At 40.7% G+C, this 19,633-nt stretch overlaps 1 protein-coding gene across 1 annotated transcript; it reads left to right on the top strand.

Moving 5' to 3' along the window:
* The first annotated feature begins 1,802 nt into the window (after window positions 1–1,802).
* On the top strand, window positions 1,803–18,708 carry wdr26b (WD repeat domain 26b). Its single transcript, XM_038727814.1, has 14 exons — window positions 1,803–2,128; window positions 4,189–4,288; window positions 5,632–5,688; window positions 9,353–9,489; window positions 10,540–10,637; window positions 10,750–10,906; window positions 11,352–11,490; window positions 13,064–13,204; window positions 13,592–13,711; window positions 14,160–14,305; window positions 15,088–15,166; window positions 15,297–15,426; window positions 15,784–15,978; window positions 16,298–18,708. The coding sequence occupies exons 2-14, from the start codon at window positions 4,208–4,210 to the stop codon at window positions 16,321–16,323; spliced, it is 1,506 nt and encodes a 501-aa protein (XP_038583742.1). The 5' UTR covers window positions 1,803–2,128; window positions 4,189–4,207; the 3' UTR covers window positions 16,324–18,708.
* Window positions 18,709–19,633: the final 925 nt, after the last annotated feature.

Raw genomic sequence — 19,633 nt, forward strand, 5'->3', positions numbered from 1 at the left:
ACACCCACACTGTGTAATATGTTACACAGGTGTTATATTAATATATTATATTATATTATATTATATTATTCTAACTGATTAGACCGCCAATGTGAACAATGAACCAGTAGAAGGTCATCCCACCTTAACCGCAGCGTAGTCTGTCCACATGAAGTATGCTAATCAGCCAAAATGAGGAAAATTACTTGTGGGTTGAATTTTATAGTTGCTAATTATTTCCAGACACATACAAACAATTCAAATAAAGAGGTAATTCCAATTTTTATTTTACATGATGATGTCAGACTCACTTTTTTGTAGTAAAATAAGAATTCATTAACAATGCCTAATGTTACATGCTTAATGTTAGCATGTTAGAATGCTAATGTTGATATATTACCATACTAAAGGTGAACTGCTACAAGATAAAGGAAGGTTAACAGTGCTGGATATATTCATTTTCGACTCATTCATTTAGTCTGATTGGTAATTAGAACTGATCAGTGATCTAATCAAGTGTGACTGTGTTTATTTATGTCATTCACTAATTAATTAATAAGTATATGTGGTGGCAACAGCCTTCATCAGCTTGTTTTCCAGATGAAAAATGGGGTTGGATTGATCAGGTACATCACAGTCTGTGTTTGAGTGGAGGAGGTTTGCCTGCCAATCTCAACTGTCTGTTGGTGAGTATGTCCAGTATCCATTTGCAGAGTATGGTACTCAAGCCCAGAGTGGTAAGTTTGATCAGCTTCATGGGAGAGAATGTGTTGAACTGAGTTGAAATCAAACAGCAGTCTGATGTAGTTGTCTTTCTCAAGGTGTGTGAGGGCTGAGGGAGGGAAGTGGAGATGGCATCCAGACAGAATTTCTTTTTACAACCATGTTGTAAAACAACAATTAAATCCCCTTGAATCCTTGAACCCTCTACAAGAGCATGGCCCACACTATGAAAAAATCCAAACAGTTGAATCCTGACCTACTAGAAGAGATTACAAGGACAGTTATACAGTCTATATTAATTATTAGCCAAATTAAAATAATAATATATTATATAATTGAATATTATTAAGAATAATGATGATGACAGTGATGATTTCAAGATTTTTTAACTTTTAGCCAAACTCAAAAACCTTCTATCGAGGCCTATTCTTGTAGATTATCTTGTAGATAATTAATGTGGGGCAACATGATGAGATGTGAGTGGTTTAGTTAGAAATGTAATGATGTAATAAACGTCAATACGAGGTTCACACATTTTGCTAATTTGAAATTCGAATAAAGTCGAGTCTGTGGAGACATTCAAATGAATTTTAATTTGGTGTGTTATTGTTGTGAGTTGATTATTATGCTAACTAGGTTCTCATGCGCCACCCATGGATTATAATTCTACCCGGAAGCCTGGTAGTGTAGGAATTTCCGGTTACGTCAGGGCGTCAGGACTCCATTAGAGCTGCAGCTGTTTTGAGAGAAACAACAACAAAAACGGGCTAACTGACAGCATTTCCATATTGACAGTCCGCTCTGAGCCCGACAACGAGGCCTCGAACCTGGAAGCTTAACCTAAATTTCCCACCCGGAGCTCCGCCGGCTTCTAACCACGGCCGCTCTCGGTGAGGAAACTCTGGCCTCCGCTTCCTCCTCCTCCGACTCGGACACCGGCGGAGCGTCGCCGCCCCCGCGGAAGAAGCACCGAGCCTCGGCGGCGGAGGGAGCAGGAGAGCCCGGGGCTTCAGCAGTTGTAACAGGCCTGTCCGCAGTTGTCTTAGGACTTACTACACACTCTCAAGCCACCTCTGCCATCCACTTTAACCGAAGTGTAGTCAACAACCTCAGCAGCAGTATGCAGGCAAACGGGGGCAGGACAGGGACAAGAATCCTCAGAGCTCTCCTGCCTGAACAGCGCACAAAACGGGGAGTCATCCTCGGCCGGCGGAACCCACTCGAATGGGCTTCTCTCCAGCACAGACAACGGAAATAGTGTCGGTACCAGTAACGGGTCTTCAAGCGGGCCCGGTTCGGGGACTTCGGCTGCCTCTACGGCTTCGGGCTCGGAGGTCGGCTCGTTGAAAAAGAAAAAACGACTATCGCAGGCGGAGGAAGATGTCATACGATTAATAGGGCAACATCTCCACGGACTAGGGCTGAAGTAAGTTTATTCAAAGTCGGGGGAAAAGCTACAAATACATCTAATGTGGCGTTGAATTTATGACGTGTAATCTGTATTACTGGTGTTTCGCTTGAAACTGCCAAACAGCAGTTGGTAAAAGCGCTATTAGTGCGCTTGACAGACACAAACATGGGGGGATGGGGTAGTTAGCCTGTGAGCTCGGCAGTTGGTAGAAAGAAGGGGTCCATCTTGCACAATAACAGTTAGCTTGACGGCTAAAAGCACTAGCCTGCGCTGAGCTGGTTTGTCTTGACATTAAACCTTCGTACAAACAATTAAAACACAGTCTAAAACATTTGGTTGCTTTACGTCCGTCATGAGTGGATGTATATTTTTAATGCCAGTAGCGCCAAGATGTGTTAATTAAGTTAATGTTATAAATTTCGTACTGAATAAAAGGCATTACATCATCTAACGTTGGTAACGTTTACTTAGAGATCCTCTGACTTGTTGTGGTTTGCACAGCATAAAATGTTACGAGAATGGAGAAACTTGATTTAGCTCCTTAATTAAGTACACAAGCAGGGTTATTGAGTTTGCAGTGTTGCGTTTGCGTTTCAAGGCCATTGCGAGAATAAATGCGGAGGAAATGTTAATGTGCGGGCTGTCAACCTCGTTTTTTTTCGCCAGGATGGTTAGTGGTTTTCTACATTTTCTAGCTCGGCTGTCTCGGGAAAAATAACGTGATTTTTGCAAGACGGTGCGGGAAGAACATTAATAGGTCGGCCACATTGTAATAACTATTATGGTTATGAAAACGGCTCTGGTTATTTTGGTATTCCGAGCGCACCCTTTGCAAGTCTTGAGCTGTCATTTCGAGCAAGTCTTTTATTTATCAGATGAATCACGAGTTTAAACGGCTAGATCATGAACATGATAACCTAAGTTCTACATGAATGTCTTCATTTTTGTGAGAGCAATGTGTCAACGGTGGCGTGCATGTATTTATTTAAAGACAACAGTCAGTACCGTGGGCGACAGTTCGTCCTGAACTGAACAAAATCGGTTGGTTCCATGGCGGCTGAAGAATGCGCTTTCTATCAGCTGTGTTAGATAGAAGCTTTTTGCTGTTTGACTCTAATTATAGCGTAGTGGGGTTTTCAAGAAATGCATATGTCTGGCCCTCTTTTTCACAGTGCATGTGGTAGCCACTGTTGGATAGCTAGACATCTGCAGATCTCTGGTATCCAGCTGAGAAAGTGCAGCTGCCATTACAAGGCATTATAAACGACAGACTTACATCGCTATGTTTACACGAAGGGTGGGTCGGGGTACATGGCATTGCCTGGTATAAAACAGAGCCCCTACGTTTCAGCTGGGGGAATGCAGGAGAAATCAGTGTAGCAGCCAGCTGGATCAGAGGCTCAACACTGCTGCGCCACTCCATTGATACCTGAGAATGATGTCATCATGCTGAAGGTGTCCGCCACCCCCATCCCCAGCCCACTCTCATTAACACACATGCCTCTCAGCGGACCTGGTGGTGGAGTTTGTTTAGCAAAGAGGTGGTTTTGGGACAGATGGTCATGGTTCATGGTTGACAGGCTGAGAGGATGATGTCAACTGCAGAGGAAGCTCGGTTCAACCTCCTACTGTCCACAAATAATTCTCCGGTGACACAACTGCTCTGAGCCGGCCGCCTCCAGACATTGTTCACTAAGAAATTGGCTTCATCCTATTGTTGGCCAATGATGTTAATATTGTCCCTGTGCTAAGATTATTGTTAGAGAGCCCCCAATCACCTATTTGCTATCCTTGTGAACATGGCAGTCACAAAGGGATGAATGAAATGCCATAGGCGATTAGATAATCAAGAAGAGTTGAATAATCTGCTTGGAAATGCCACGTAATTTATTCACGTGGTCATTTTCAACATCATACTGATGAGCTGATTGGGCTCTAAAAATATTATCTATCTTTCATAAGTGTAATTTGTCAATTTTAATACATTTTAAAGTTAGCCTCTCCTTTTCTTTTCTTCCATCTGTCTTGTGTCTATATGTCAGACTAACTTTGGCTCTCGCTCTGTGTCTCTGTAGTCAGACAGTGGACCTGCTGATGCAGGAATCAGGCTGCAGACTGGAGCACTCCTCAGCTACCAAGTTCCGCAACCATGTCATGGAGGGGGAGTGGGACAAGGTTGGTCTTAGGGTTAACATGGTTACATAATGGCAAGCACTTTGATAGACTGGGAATTTGTGACCTTCTTAGTGAAGTGTTCTCCATATTGTGCTTGAAGGTGAAGAGCTCATGTGGTCAAGACACCAGCAGACATATATCTTTGCAAATCATCTCGTATGACTTATTGACAAAAACAAGCATGATTCCTAGTAGAAATTGTTGAAGAAAGCATAAGCAAAGTACTTAAAGTGGTCTGCATTTGGGCCCCAGTTGCACAAGCTCATACTATTATTTGTTACATGTTGTACAAGCCTTATACACATTCCTTACAAGTACCAATTAAATTATTTTCTCGACCAAATGAGCTTACTGTTAAAGTGCTACTTGACTTCAGAACTGACAGTTTTAGGCCACATAGGTTTATTGAATATAGTGAATGAATTTCATGTCATGGATTTTGTTTTTCCGAACAATATTTCATAATAATGCCTATAATTATTATTGTGGAGAGAAAAATCTGACTTCCGGTAGTTGAGAAGAATGGTTGGTCAGTGAACTGGTCTTAAATTTTTAAACAAGAGTATTTGGTAAAAATAAAACTGCTCATTATTATTATTACTACTATGCTTAATGCAAAGTCTAGTTTCTGTCATTTTTATAGCAAGGCACTTGCCACACTATGTGCCCAGTATTATATTAAAATATCAAAACTAAGGTTTATCAGAACAAAAGCATAGTGGAGCTTTATTGCAGGATGTTGAGGGCTCCATTAGGCCCTGTAATGAGGACTTTGAAAACATTAGGTTTATAATTAAGGAGTTTTTAAATCAGCAGTCTCGGCTGTATTACCCTGTTCTCACTGCAGAATAACAACATTTTAGAGCTGAGACTCATAAAAGCACATCTTATTAAATTGGCTTTGTGGCTCTTCTGAAATAATGGCCCTATGTAAGAACTGCAGGATGGAAATTTAACACCAACCTTGAGCCAAACGGTGGTCAATTTCTGGATGTGGCAAGTAGGTTTGTACTCTCTACAAACCCACCATAAACCAGTCACTCATTTGACATTTGTTTTAAATCTAGAAATCTGTTTTGTTTTACTGGCAAAAGTTATAAAAGAGGCCAGTATTTTTTTGAGAAACATAAAGGTGTTTTATAATTTTGAACACAGCACATGGTCATCGGCTATATTGTTAAAACCTCAGTTTACTCATCTTAAACAGGAAAGTGTCCATAAGATCTATATTACTGCTCATGTGATTATATTTTTCCTGTGCATGCATGGAAACTGCTGAGCTTACCATTTCTCTCTTTCTCTCTGTCTCTCCCCTCCATCACCCTCCCTTTGTTTTTATCCAGGCTGAGAATGATCTCAATGAGCTGAGAGCACTGATGCATTCTCCCAATGCTATTGTGGTAAGCTCCCCTTTCCCAAACCTGAGCTGGGCTGAATGGCAGCCAGTCAGTTAGGAGGCACAACTGGAGGTTCTAGAATGGTACCATTTAAATGCAGGTTTACGGGTTCTTGTTGTGGAACACTGAAAGCTAAAATGTTCTGGATGACACTTCGGAAAGTGTAGCGGCAGGAATAGACATCCCATTAGATTTAGGGTATGAGTGCATGAATCGGTTGTTTTTAGGAAAAAAATGTGGTTCAACTTAGCAAGCATGATTCTTGTTTTCTTGTCCTGTTCTTTTAGCTACTTCAGTAAAATATCAGTTATTAACATCACATTTAAAATATCTTATTTAATACATATCATTGTCACAATTACTTTAACAAATTAAACAAAGGATACACATTGAAAATGTTCATTTATGGTATGTGTGAATGTTTATAAGCCAATATATTGGACTTCTGTTTAAAGCTGAAATATTTCATGTCTGCTTTAAAAATTATTTAAATTCAGATGTCACTGCAAGAGCAAAACTATAGATGTGTCCCATTTCCACACTACATAGTAACTGACAATTTCTTGGATATGTGCTGTAATCACTACTCAGAGAGTTTTGTTGCTTGATTTTTTGAGTGTGATGTTGACAATGCATTGCCCTCTGGAAATAAAGGAGCCACACACATCAGGAAAAAGATAAGTAAAAATTAATATGGATGGTGGAAAGATAGCTCAAGGGACATTCTTGAGGGGGCTTCGGTGGGTTATTACATTTTTCAAGTTTGCAAACTTGACATTGGCAGTATTATTAATGTCTTGTATGTCTTATATTATTTTTGGTTAATACAAAATGTTAAAAGTAGTGGTTGACCGATACGGGTTTTTCAATGGCCGATATTTAGAGAGAATGCCAATATCAAAACAAAGAAAAGTCGTGTAAAATGCCATTAGTCCAGGTAGAGTAAAATCTAATATACATTATCTCACAAAAGTGAGTACACCCCTCACATTTTTGTAAATATTTGATTTAGGGATGGACCTATACGTTTTTTTTCCGGGGCGATACAGATTATTAGTAACCAATTAGATCGATATGTGGAACCGAATTTTTAATCTTTGTGTCAAAAACACAAACTCCAACACAAAACTGTGTTGAAAATAACAAGATTAAAGTTAATTGTCATGTTTAATCTTTATAAATAGTAAATTAAATGAATGAGAGATCCATCTCAGAGATGGACTTGTTAACTATGAGTGATAAAATATAAACTTTGTCTTTACCAGCTGCCATTTATATTGTATTTATTTTATATTGTTAGAATATCATTGATACATTTATTGATACTATTTATTGGTTCTGTTCTTTATCTGTACTCTTATAGGTTTTTCATTTAATTAATTGCCTTTTAAAAATGTTATTAAAAAAGAATAAATTCAGAACAGAAATCAAATTTAATATATTATTATAACTAACTGTTTTCAGAGCAGCAACAAAAGTAAAGTTTACAGCAGCAAAATAACAATATAAAATCAATATCTCGTCGGAAACAAATGTTAAACTATATTCCTGACATCAAAATGCTGAGTGAAGTTTAGAAAGAAGAGCGAAGACATCATTATCAGTTCTCATGTCCTCCTCCCCCCTTTGCAAGGAGTTGCTCAATTTTAAGATACGTAGCATCTCCGCTAAACAAGCTACAGACAAAGAGATTTACAGGGTACCCGCTTGGTCTTAAAAGTGTTTTTAAGTCTTACATTTCATGTTCTAAAAATAAGACCTTAAAAGTATTAAATTTCATTAACAAAGCATTCAATTTCGTTGACAAAGGTCTTAATTTTTTTCGTGTCCTTTCGTAGGATCAAATAAATGGCGTAACGTCATAAATAAACACGTTTGTGTGTGTGACAATTTACTCTATTTGGTATGACTTAGATGTCATAACGTTACTGTTTACGTCAGTGATTAGCTTCGCTCTGGACTGTTCGCGTTGCATGAGCTCTGGCATCCGGCTCTGGCGTGAATCAGTCAGTTGTTGGGAAAGAAAACAAAACGTCTCTGACGGGCTACTATCAAGCTAACGTTGGCTCGTCGACTCAGAATGGGCAATTGTCTGAAGTTCAGAAGGCCAGAGATACGCACACGTTTGTGGACGAGGCTGAGGGCAGCGGCGCTGAGGTTAGCACAACGAGCGGATCGGCGTGCGAGTCAGTCACACTATGGCGAGCGCTAATGAAACAGCGGAGCTGGAAGACCCGCTGCAGTTTAGTCAGTGAATGTTATAACAGCAACGGAAAGACAGTTGTGCTTGAGACAAGGACCGTGTTGGCCTTGCGCCAGTATTGTAGGGTGACCTTATGTGATTGGAAACATCCACAAGCTCACGCACATTAAACTTACATCACCCATATGAGCCGATAACCGGGAAGAGGAAAAACAAACCGGAGCCCAACTCTTTATCCCCGCTGCTTGCAAGTCAATACTGCTGTATTTCAAGCAGCCTTTAGATGCAAAAACAGAACAGGATTAATAATCATTGAAGCAATTGGCTTTTACATAGGCATATTAGGCAACATTACATTACCTTATCTAGCCGAGGAGTAACTAATTGTAACAACTCAAACTGCACAATTTATTTTGTATTTTTGTTTTCACACTATAAGAGTTGTTAGTGCCACTAATATTGTATAATATTGTATTTTTTAAAATATTTTATGAAAAATGGTATTAAAAAGGTTTTAAAGTCTTAAATTTAACTTGGAGAATCCTGGTGGTACCCTGGGTGTACTCACTTTATTGAGAAACTGTATACTTTGCAGCATGGAAATGGGAATTCACTCTGGCTAATTAGCCCCAGCTAGCATGCAAATTAGCAGACAAGATGAGCTTCAAAAAATGGTCCCGCATGTCTCAGTCAAGTGCTGCCTGCTCTGTTTCAGAAATCTGTCTAACTGCCATTACCAGTGGCGTTATTGAGATAATGCCTGTAGCTGTTAATTTTTAGCTGTATGTACAATGTGGGTAGCCATTTTAGGTCTTGAGTTGTAGCAGTTTAGCAGGTTAGTGTTGTCATTGTCAACCTGATTTTCACTGCAGTTCCAGTAGGTGGTTTATCACAGGCCTAGTTGGGGAGTTAGGTGAGGTGTGTTTTTGCACTCCTTTATGTGTAGGCTTTTGTGGGTGGATGTTTTCCTGAATTTATGTGTAGCAGGTTTAACTGTGCTTGTACAAGTTGTCAGGGCGGCTCCTACTGCATAGCTCAGATAAGACTCTTCGCAGTGACTGCTAAACACTTGCCGGGGGTGGTCTTCAGTCTGAAGGAAGTAGGCTATTGATGTTGATTACCATATGTCTGGGGCACATCTATGAATATGTTCTGATAATGACAAAATGCTGCCTTGCAATGTGCTACTGCCATTTTGAGTTTTGATGGCAAATGACAGCATACATTTCATACAGGGATTTATTTTTTTTACTATAGTGATTTATTTTTACTGGCTGTACCCTTAGATTTAAGGAGTTTTATGTCCTTGCAGACCATCTGGATCAGTGGTTGACATCGCTTCTTGTTGTAGGGAAACCCGATGTAGTAGTTTAAGCTTATTTGCCATTCTTATCTTCCTTCTCTACTCTTTTCAGCTTTTATAAAATTTCTTTTCTGTGCCTATGTCTCTCTTCTTCTACTCAGCGTATGAAGTTCCTACTGCTGCAGCAGAAGTACCTAGAGTATCTGGAGGATGGCAAAGTCCTGGAGGCTCTGCAGGTGCTTCGGGGAGAGCTGACACCACTCAAGTACAACACGGATCGCATCCACGTACTTAGCGGGTACTGTAGCAAGTTTAATATTGCATCTGTCTCATAGCAGTCATCAGCCAGCTCACCCTGTCTACAGAAATGCACATCTACAAACAGCCATGTATCAGGTAGCTCTTAGATAATATTGAAATGTATGAAATTAATTGTCCTTATGTACTTTATATATAGCTTTGGCAATATTGCTGCTATACATTCATGCCAATAAAGCTAATTTGAATTTTTGATAGCTCTGTAATCAGTAATGATACAGCTCCCACCGCTGGTGGTGAGCCAACTAGAGAGCCAGACTTTTACTACTATGAAATTGATATATTAAATGATGTAAGTATTTTTTACGGTTACGTTTTGTCACAGAGCTCCTGTTTATCAAGTAACACAATAAATTGTAGGTAGGATGATTGGTAGAGATGTATATTTATCTTGAATAGTCAGGGAAAGCATGACTATTGACAGCTATCATGAGGCCTTTAACAATAGTTTCAGTATTTACCCCATATTTAGATTTGAGTCCTAGGCTGCTCTAATGTAGATTGCTCTAATGTGTAGATTGAACAGCATGTTAAAATCAATATTCTTCAGTGACCTCTAGTTTGTTATTAATTTTGTTCTCCAATATACATATTATGCTACAAATATTATTTTATTTTGACATATAGTAAAAGGCTGTCAGTAGCTATAGGATAATCTAATCCACAGTCAGATCAATGCACAGTGCCTACGCTCTCAGCAAACACACTCCTCTGATCCATTACCTAATCAATTTGTGTGCATTGATCCCTCCACACTGCCGACAAGCCTGTTTGCCCTAACAGTCTTTGTCTTAATTTAGGTCAGTCATTGGCTGTATCCGTCAGCTCATTCTCTGACCTGCGTTACAGACACTGACATTTACTTAATTTCAGGTTCTATAGCATACTGTATCTGTTTTTTGCTCTTGCTGGCAACTTGTAGACAATTTTTTTGTTGTTGTATTTTTATTGTGATAATCAGGCTGTGTGTGTGTCATCATTTCCGGCGTGTTTTGTTATGCATGAGCTCTGTGCTTGTGTCTTCCTGCAGGTACCTAATGTGTAGCCATGCTGAGGATCTGAGGGCAAAGGCAGAGTGGGAGGGCAAGGGAACCGCCTCACGCTGCCGACTGCTGGACAAATTGCAGAGTGAGGAAGCGTGTCTATACACTGACTCTGTAGAGCTGGCACACACATTGCATGACAACAACACGTGACCAATATGCGGTGTCAATTTGGCTGCTTTTATCTCTCCTTTTAGCATACCTGCCACCTTCTGTGATGCTGCCCCCTCGGCGGCTGCAGACCCTGCTGCGGCAAGCAGTGGAGCTGCAGAGGGACCGCTGCCTCTATCACAACACCAAGCTGGACAGTAGTCTGGACTCAGTCTCTCTCCTCCTCGATCATGTCTGCAGCAGGTTGGTGCGGCACAGCTAGCATGCTGCTCAGGCCTCTCGAGACCTCAGTGTTATATGATCATACTGCAGCATCTGATATTTATGTAACATTTGACCTCTTGTTATAAAACTATAATGTTGACACATATCTTGGAAAAACCTTGATTTGTGTTTCCAAATGTTGAGTTCTGCATTAGTAGATCTCAGCCCATTTACCATCTCTTGTATATTATTATATCTTATATCTTGTCCCTGTCTTGTCTCATCTTAAAATCCTGTCATGGCTACACTACTCTTATTGTTTCATAAGTTTAACCTTTTTATTTGGCTTCCTCCTGTCCATGCCCTATATTGCATATTTAGTTTTACTGTGATTGCCACATGTGGAGATATAGACAATATAAGGTAAAAAATTGCTGACTGACACACTGAAAATTTTAACCTTTGGTCTTTTTCCATGTCACAGGAAGCAGTTCCCCTGTTACACCCAACAGATCCTGACAGAGCACTGTAACGAAGTGTGGTTCTGCAAATTCTCAAATGACGGCACCAAACTAGCCACAGGCTCTAAAGATACTACTGTCATAATTTGGCAAGTGGACCCGGTGAGTGTAAACAAAAAAAAACAAATATATATATTATATATATATATATATATATATATATATATATATAATACTGGGAAGCCTGTGTAACGGTTTACGTTATGTCTGCTAGATAAGAACCCTGGGACAAACCGCATTGATTCACAGAAAGTCACTTGTCCTCCAGGTTCTTTTAAGTGGGGTCAGACTTAGGAAATACCTTTACTTTTTTTAAAGATTTGTTGTAGTTTAGTGCCACTTTGACATAGAATGAGAGAAATTCGTAAATGTCATGTGACTTCTTGCCAACTAATGTTAGGGTTGGGTATCATTTAAAATTTTACGATACCAGTACCAAAACCAGTACCCTTAAAGTGATATCGATACCAATTGAGTACTTCATTCGATACCTTGCATAAAATGCCACCTGTTCAAGCCATAGTAGTTGAATGGTAGCTTATTGTTATTTTTATTGTTGTTATGGACAAGCAAGGTTATCGATTTTATTTTTCTTGTTTCAGATAACTGCTACATAAAAAGTATTGGGAAATTGTATCAGATTGTTCCTCATCCTAATTCGGTCATCCTTACTGGTAGTATTATAAGAGGAAAGACAGCTTGGGAGATATTTTATATTTGAATGAGAGAGGAGGAGTGAAATAGTTTAGTGACCAAATAAGTTGTGGGAAATTAATTTAAGGTATTGTTTTGATACGTGTGTTGAAAGTTAAGAACGGAAGATTATTTTATTAACTTTCGATCAATAAACTGAATTGAAACATCTCCGCGAGCACTTTTTCCTTTAGTGGTGAGTCCCAAACCTCTGAAAAGACGACAGTCAGAAGTAGAAAATGAGAAAGCAGTCTGTTTAAACAAGTCGCTAAACTACACTAAAGGACTCACAAACAGAGGAAAAGAGAGGCTGCACGTCCAGCTGATCAACCTAGCTACACCTGAAGCAGCTGCAGACAGAGGCTTCGTGAGTAAAATCAGCTGATTGCTGCTGCTCCACAAAAGCATTTAATTGATGTGATGGAACACAATGATCAATCTGTGACAAGTGATGTGAATAGCAAATAAAAATGTACAGAGAAGTGTTAAATGTTACCAGAAGATGAAACCAACTGAAAGCCAAGCTTGTGGTGATAAACCTGCAACAGTGACGAACATGCCTGAGACACAGCCAAAGGTGAGCGGCTGCTTAAATCATGCTTGGACTCCGCGTGTGCTGGCCTTTTTTGTACAGTTTACGGAAGGGGAAAAAAAGGCATGCTCTTCTCTTTCTTTTGGTGTGTTGCTTGCGTGTTTGGATGCAAGCAAAACCATAAAAATGGTCATTTTTTGCTGCGATCTGGTTACAAAAAATAGGCCTAGGTATCGATTGAAGTACTGGTTTGACTGGAGACGTTTTGGTTCTACTGGGCTGTTTCGGACAATACCATAAAGGTACCGAGTAGCGATATCCATCCCTAACCAATGTGCACCTGTTTGATTTTGCAGTGGTACTAGGATTACAAGTTTTCAAACCAAACGATGGCCCAACCCTCTGTGAAATTAATTCCATCATAATCCTCTTCATCTTATCTTCATGTAGGAAAGCCACCAGCTGAAGCTGCTGCGAACCCTGGAGGGTCACGCATACGGTGTCTCCTACTTAGCCTGGAGTCCCGATGACACCTACCTGATCGCCTGTGGGCCTGACGACTGCTCTGAGTTGTGGCTGTGGAATGTTCAGGTGACTTCAGACCCCCACTGCTTTTAGCTTTGCATAATCCTGTACTTGGGAGACCAACTAATTGTTTCCATATGCCAGCCCCATTTTTACATCTGAACATGACAGTGAAAGTTTGTACTAAAGATTTGATCGGTGATGTCAAAGACTTGAGATATCTCATTAAAATAAAAACAAGTGGAAAACAAAAACATGCTTTAAGATATTGTGTATGCTGTGTGTACTCAATGACCTCTCCTCTTCTCCCATCCTTCCCCTCCCTTTCTTTTCCTTTTTTTCCACCCCTCCCCTTCTATTACTTAATGTTTCTTCTTGCTGCTTCCCCTCCCCCCCTATTTTTCTCTCCTCCTCTATTTTTCCACCGTGTCTGCCAATCCCCTCCATGACCAGACGGGGGAGCTGCGGACCAAAATGTCCCAGTCCCATGAAGACAGTCTGACCAGTGTGGCCTGGAACCCTGATGGCAAACGCTTTGTCACTGGAGGACAGAGAGGACAGTTTTATCAATGTGTAAGTAGATTGATACATTTTCTGCTTTATTTACTGAGTATCGTTTCAATGTGTTTGTACTAGCAAATGCCTCCAAAATATACAGCTTTTTTCATTGATGTTGTGAGTGACTGGCCATGTTATTTCAAAATAGATGAGCCTATATTTGCCAGTTATCCACTATTAAATCACATGTTGTTGAGAGGAAGGAAAGCAGTTTGACGTATGAGCCACACATTCCTCTCTGTTCTTAAATGTGTCTGAGCAGAAAGAAAGAGCATCCTCTTGTTACATAATGGTTTCTATGCTACACTATGCTTTGTCCGTGTTTTCATTGCTGTGTCAAGGATTAGGGGTACATTACATTTATTCATTTAGCTGACGCTTTTATCCAAAGCGACTTACAATTGCTATGAATGTCAGAGGTTGCACGCCTCTGGAGCAACTAGGCGTCTGTCTCTGTTGTCAGGACCTGGACGGTAACTTGTTGGACTCCTGGGAGGGCGTGAGAGTGCAGTGTCTGTGGTGCCTGGGTGATGGCAGAGCAGTGTTGGCCTCAGACACCCACCAGCGTATACGGGGGTACAACTTCGAGGACCTTACGGACAGAAACATGTATGTGTAAGCCCTAATTGTTCCTGTACTGTTGTGTATCTAAGCATTTTGCTTCTGAAAGCCAGCCAAATGAGTTTGTTATTTAAAGCCCCTTCCTAGTCACTGTCCAACCACTTATGTGTTTTCATTTAATCTACCTTATCAGAGCTCATCTCCGGACTGGTTGGGTGTGTAGAGAAAGTTCCTCTTCTTAGCTTTGTGGCATCTGTTGGGGCAAAACAATTCACAGCTTTATCATTAGAGTTTGATGACCTCATGTCATTTCCAGCAGAGCTCTGCCCAACATCAACCTAAGCACACGTCTAATCAGTTGAAAACACATGTATGGGTGTGCAGGACCTTTATTAATAGCATTTTGAGTGCAGCTGTCATATTGCCAATACATAGAGTGCTACACAAGGGTTTGGGCACGCCTCGGCTTGATGTGTTGCTCTTTAACATGATCTAAAAATCAAAAGTAGTGGATATGCGTGTGTATGTACTTTCAGTGGAGTTCTTGTTCTCTGCTACCAAAAAAGGCAGACTTCAGTGAAGTTTGCCCACAACGTTCAGCGTAAGCTACAGTTTCATTGGGAGATAAATGTCTAGCACAACCAATTGAGCAATGAGTCAAGGTCTGTACAAATGGTTGTGTACTATTGAACTGTTAGTATCATGTCGTCAAGCTACCAAGATTTCCATATCAGCTTTATTTGTATATTGCTTGTTTATATTGTAATGAATATTTGCATTAGTCGATATGGTGCCTGACTGCCTGTGTTTTGTTCACATGTCCTTTACAGAGTTCAGGAGGACCACCCTATCATGTCTTTTACTGTTTCAAAGAACGGAAGATTAGCTTTGTTAAATGTAGCAACTCAGGTAAGCTTTTTGACCAACTCAGTGTCAGTATCAGTTTGTTTGCTTCCAAAGCACATTGCCACTTTGTTTTGACAAACACTATGCAGTGCATTACACAAGTTATAGGCTGTATATCTACAACCTTTTGCAGGGAGTGCACCTGTGGGACCTTCAGGACCGGGTGCTGGTGAGGAAATACCAGGGCGTGACCCAGGGCTTCTACACCATCCACTCCTGCTTTGGAGGACACAACGAAGACTTCATTGCTAGTGGCAGTGAAGGTACAGTCAGAGTATTGCAGATCAAAAATATTAACAAGAATAATGTTAATATTCGGCTGTTCTTTGTGATAACTTGTAGTTCTTCGACTGCCCTGCAAACATAACATTTTCATAAAATTTTGTGGACTTTGTAGGGAGTCAAGAATCTTGCTGTGACTGTCGTGTCTTCTCTCAGTGTGGTGTGATTATAGTGCAGTTTTGTGGTGATTAAACTGCTTGTTGCACAGAATCACTGCTGATGAGTGCAGTAATACTACTCATGTGAACAGACTTTATAAATCTGTGTTTTCATATTGCCTTCCGTGCACTGAATATCTTTACTCCCACCTGTTTTTGTTTGTCATCCCTTCTCCACAGACCACAAAGTGTACATCTGGCACAGGCGCGGTGAACTTCCCATCGCTGAGCTAACAGGCCACACACGCACTGTTAACTGCGTGAGCTGGAACCCGGCCATCCCAGGACTCATGGCTTCTGCCTCAGATGACGGCACAGTGCGTGTATGGGGTCCTGCGCCCTTCCTCGACACACAAGAGGCGGACGGACTCAATGGTAATGGCCTAATCTGTATTTACCATAGTGCAAGTAAGCTTTGTTAGCTCAGAAATGGTCATACATGATACTTTTAATGATACATGAAACTTGGTACTCAGATGGTTTTACACATAAAAAATGTTTCTTTTGCTGGTTGATATTATTGTAACTACTACATTTTTAACCATCAAAATTATCTGCATCTTTATGCTCACTATTTAAAACTCGTTCTGCAGAGTTATGGGAGAGCTTTTTGGTAAAGCGTCACTGATGTGTTGAATGCTTTTTAAATTATATGGTGTTACATTTATAAAAAAAGATTTTTTTTTCTCCTTAGAGAACTGCAGTAACATGGACAGTTGATGGTCACTTTATGGACCAGATGACATCTCTCTTTAACAAGAATCCAAGAATCCCACAATAAAACAAAATCTAAACGGGCGAACAAAATCTAACGGCAACCCTAAAGCAAGTGAAGAATAACAAACAGAAGCCACCAAGACAAAAGAGAAAACAAAAGTGAGATAATGTTGTCTCCTGACTGGCCTAGACAAAACGGTGGAGTTGATGATGTACCCTCTGAAAATTCAGGTACTCATTCAAAACCTGATCCTGACCCAGAGGAAAAACCAATCAACACCCAGCGGGACACGACCGCCATCCACATGGTGAGCTGTAACGGCTGTTCTCCTCCTCCAACTGATCCTTCTTCCCCCATCTTGCTGCATGGTCACCAGCCATGCCAGGTCCTTTGCAGAGTTTCCCAGGAAACCCACTTCCACCTTGAGCTTGGAGCACATCAAAACCCTGTGATGCCTCCAGACAAACACCGCAGACTAGCCGTCTACTCATTGGACTACATCTGTCTGCCTGTTTGTCTCTCACATTACCTGTAAAATGTCTCCATGGACATGGGTGGGGTGTTGTTGCGGGAGGATGGTGCACAGGGGAATATAGCAACTCTTCTGTATGTATGTTTTCCTCTTCACCACTCTCCTGCTATGTTCTTCGCATTTGATCTGTTGGACAAAGGCTGAAAATCCACCATAAAAACACTGTCCGACCAGCTGATAAAGAACACAAAAAAAAAGGCTATGCTAAATGTCGGAATTTTTTTATAATAGTCATAGCGTAATTCTCATTTAAAAGGTGAATCTTAGCTCAAGTAGTTCCCGTGGAAATCTTTAGCGTGAAGACTCCACTTTCTGTTTCTCGACATTAGGAAAACAAAACTTTTTATTCCTTAATTTAACTTCTAACAAGGACAGTCGCTAAAATGTTTCCAACTGACAGCCCCCAAACCCCTCTGTCGAGCTAGCTACCGCACAACTCCATTTACATCTGCCTAAGAGGGGAAGGACAGAGGGATTCACAGGTCACACATCAACGGTGAGGGGGTCAGACGTTGTTGGTGAGGTGGGGTTTCCTCTGTCAGGACACGTACTGTGACCTTTCTCAAAAGACATGCTTTCAGATGTGAAAGAGTTCAAGTGCAACTTGGATTGCACACCGTTGACTGCTGTCCCTCCTCCGTGTGTGTGTGTGTGTGTGTGTGTGAGAGAGAGAGAGTGAAAGTGGTTATGCATGCGCATATTGGTGTGAGAGCTGACATTTGTGGGTGCAGGTTTAATCGGCGCGTGTTTTTGTATGTGTGCTCAATTCACACCAGCAGAAGATCCACCCCACTCCCCTTCCCCTGCGCTCCTAATCCCATAGTAAAATTGTAAAGAGGATTTTAAACCAATTCTAAGTTATCCAAAGCCCCATAGGGACCTCTATCTGTGGAACAAAGACTATTTGAGAGCCATTTTGTAAAAGAAAAACTTTTCTTTAATCTGGGGCTTTAATTTTTACATTTGAATTTTTTTTTTCTCCTAACCACACGGCATTCAAACGGCACGGAGTTATCAACAATGAATCATCTTTCTGGGGAGAAGAAAAAGACATTTAAAAAGAGGCATGTTTCAAAAAGCTGTAAAGTGTTGTGTTGTTAGCAAAGGGTCATTTCATATGAGAAGTTAATGATTGTAATTATTGGCTGAGTAGTTAGAGAGAAGAGGCACCAATAACCAGAACCACTCTCTGAGCCTACAGTGTTAGTGTTGTTGCAGTCCTCACACACACACACACACACACACACACACACACACACACACACACAACCAACACACACACACACACAAACACAAACACAAAACTGCCTTCCTGTTCATACGGTTGTACACACATCTTCAGTATGTATGACACCACCCCACACTGCACTCAAAGTGCAGTGTCACCACACTTGCCGTTCTGATGGCTTGAAAGGTTGCATTGGCAAAGACTCAAAAACCTTAACAGGAGATTGCTAAAGGATTTGAGCCCTTAGTATGCCTCTATGCACCCAAAAGCAGTGACTGATGATGATTTTAGACATTATAAAACTGAACCTCGCACATTTATGGCATGGCTGCCTCATCTCGAACCTACCACTCTTGGAGTGTAGAGAGAATTCAGCATTAACACCCCCTTTGCTCTCCTGCCAAGTTATTCAGTGGTCAGTGCACCATTCAGAGCTTTCTTCCTTCCTTTTTCAGGGTATGTAATGACTATTTGCTACAGACTGATATACAGTAAAACATGTTTAAAATCATTGCTTTTCTGTCTGTTTTTATTGAACTTTTTTGTTACTTAAATTTTTTGTTCACATTATATCATTTTTTGGTTGACCTCTATCCCTGTATGATCATATTAAAATATAACCAGACATTTGGAGTCCTCTTTTTGTTTTTTATCTTTGAGCCCTGTAATCTTTCTTTTATTCATATATATAAATTTTGTTGTTTGTATTCATTTGCATTTTATCTACCACTACTATTACAAATGAATATGCACAGTAACACCCATGCCAATTGGAGTGGGAAGAGTTTTTAGGAAGTGTGTTACCTACAATCAAATCAGGTTTGAACTATCCACCCCTCGCCTTTAAAGAGTTTGCTTCATGTGAAAATCTACTTCATCGCATGTCTGTGTAATTGACCGAAATATCTCTTCTCTCTCGGTGTGCCATCGTTGGTCGCCGGTTGCCACTTCTCTGACCCCTATCAAAGCCAAATCCCTTGAGGCACACTGGTGTTTTCTGTAGGTTACTGTGTCATGGTCTGATATTCACACTCTGGAAACATCTGTCCTCAACTCCTGGACTGCAAACTGGACTCCTCCTTCCACACCCGACATTGTGTTAGAAGACCTGAGGCAAATCATACACACATAGAACCCAGTAAGCCCAGTAGAGCCCATCATTCACCTGCTGGTGGCAAATGCTATGTTCATATGCAACCTGGTGTCTACCCTTCTTTTGTCTGAGTTTACCAAGGGAGTTGTTTCTGATTTAACTGTCTTATTTCTCTCTCGGAGGTGGTGGTGGTGGTGCTGGGTAGGGGGCTGGGTGGGGGAATACTAAGGGATTACTGTAGCATCTCTAAGCTCCTTGGACTAGGGTGGGAGGGGGTGATGTGTGGCTTTGCGTTCAATGTGTTATTTACAAAAGTGATTGTACTGTTTTGTATTGTTGTGTAGGAAAAGTGTTATGTATGCATATTTTCAATAAAGCATTCAGGGTTTTGGAAAAAAAAAAAGGCACATGGAAGTTTGATGGGGCAAGAGGTTGTGAAGGCCCCCAGAACAACGTTTG

This window comes from Micropterus salmoides, unplaced genomic scaffold (genome assembly GCF_014851395.1).
Source record: "Micropterus salmoides isolate LMB-PRFRI ecotype aquatic unplaced genomic scaffold, ASM1485139v1 Ms_hic_scaffold_18, whole genome shotgun sequence".
NCBI classification, from domain to species: domain Eukaryota; kingdom Metazoa; phylum Chordata; class Actinopteri; order Centrarchiformes; family Centrarchidae; genus Micropterus; species Micropterus salmoides.

Bases quoted from the DNA above. Each gene is read 5' to 3' on its own strand.
- wdr26b (XM_038727814.1), top strand. From the start codon at position 4,208: ATGCAGGAATCAGGCTGCAGACTGGAGCACTCCTCAGCTACCAAGTTC. The intron at 9,490-10,539 runs GTACTGTAGCAA...GTCTTCCTGCAG, and splicing joins CGCATCCACGTACTTAGCGG to GTACCTAATGTGTAGCCATG. The intron at 14,306-15,087 runs GTATGTGTAAGC...TGTCCTTTACAG, and splicing joins GACCTTACGGACAGAAACAT to AGTTCAGGAGGACCACCCTA.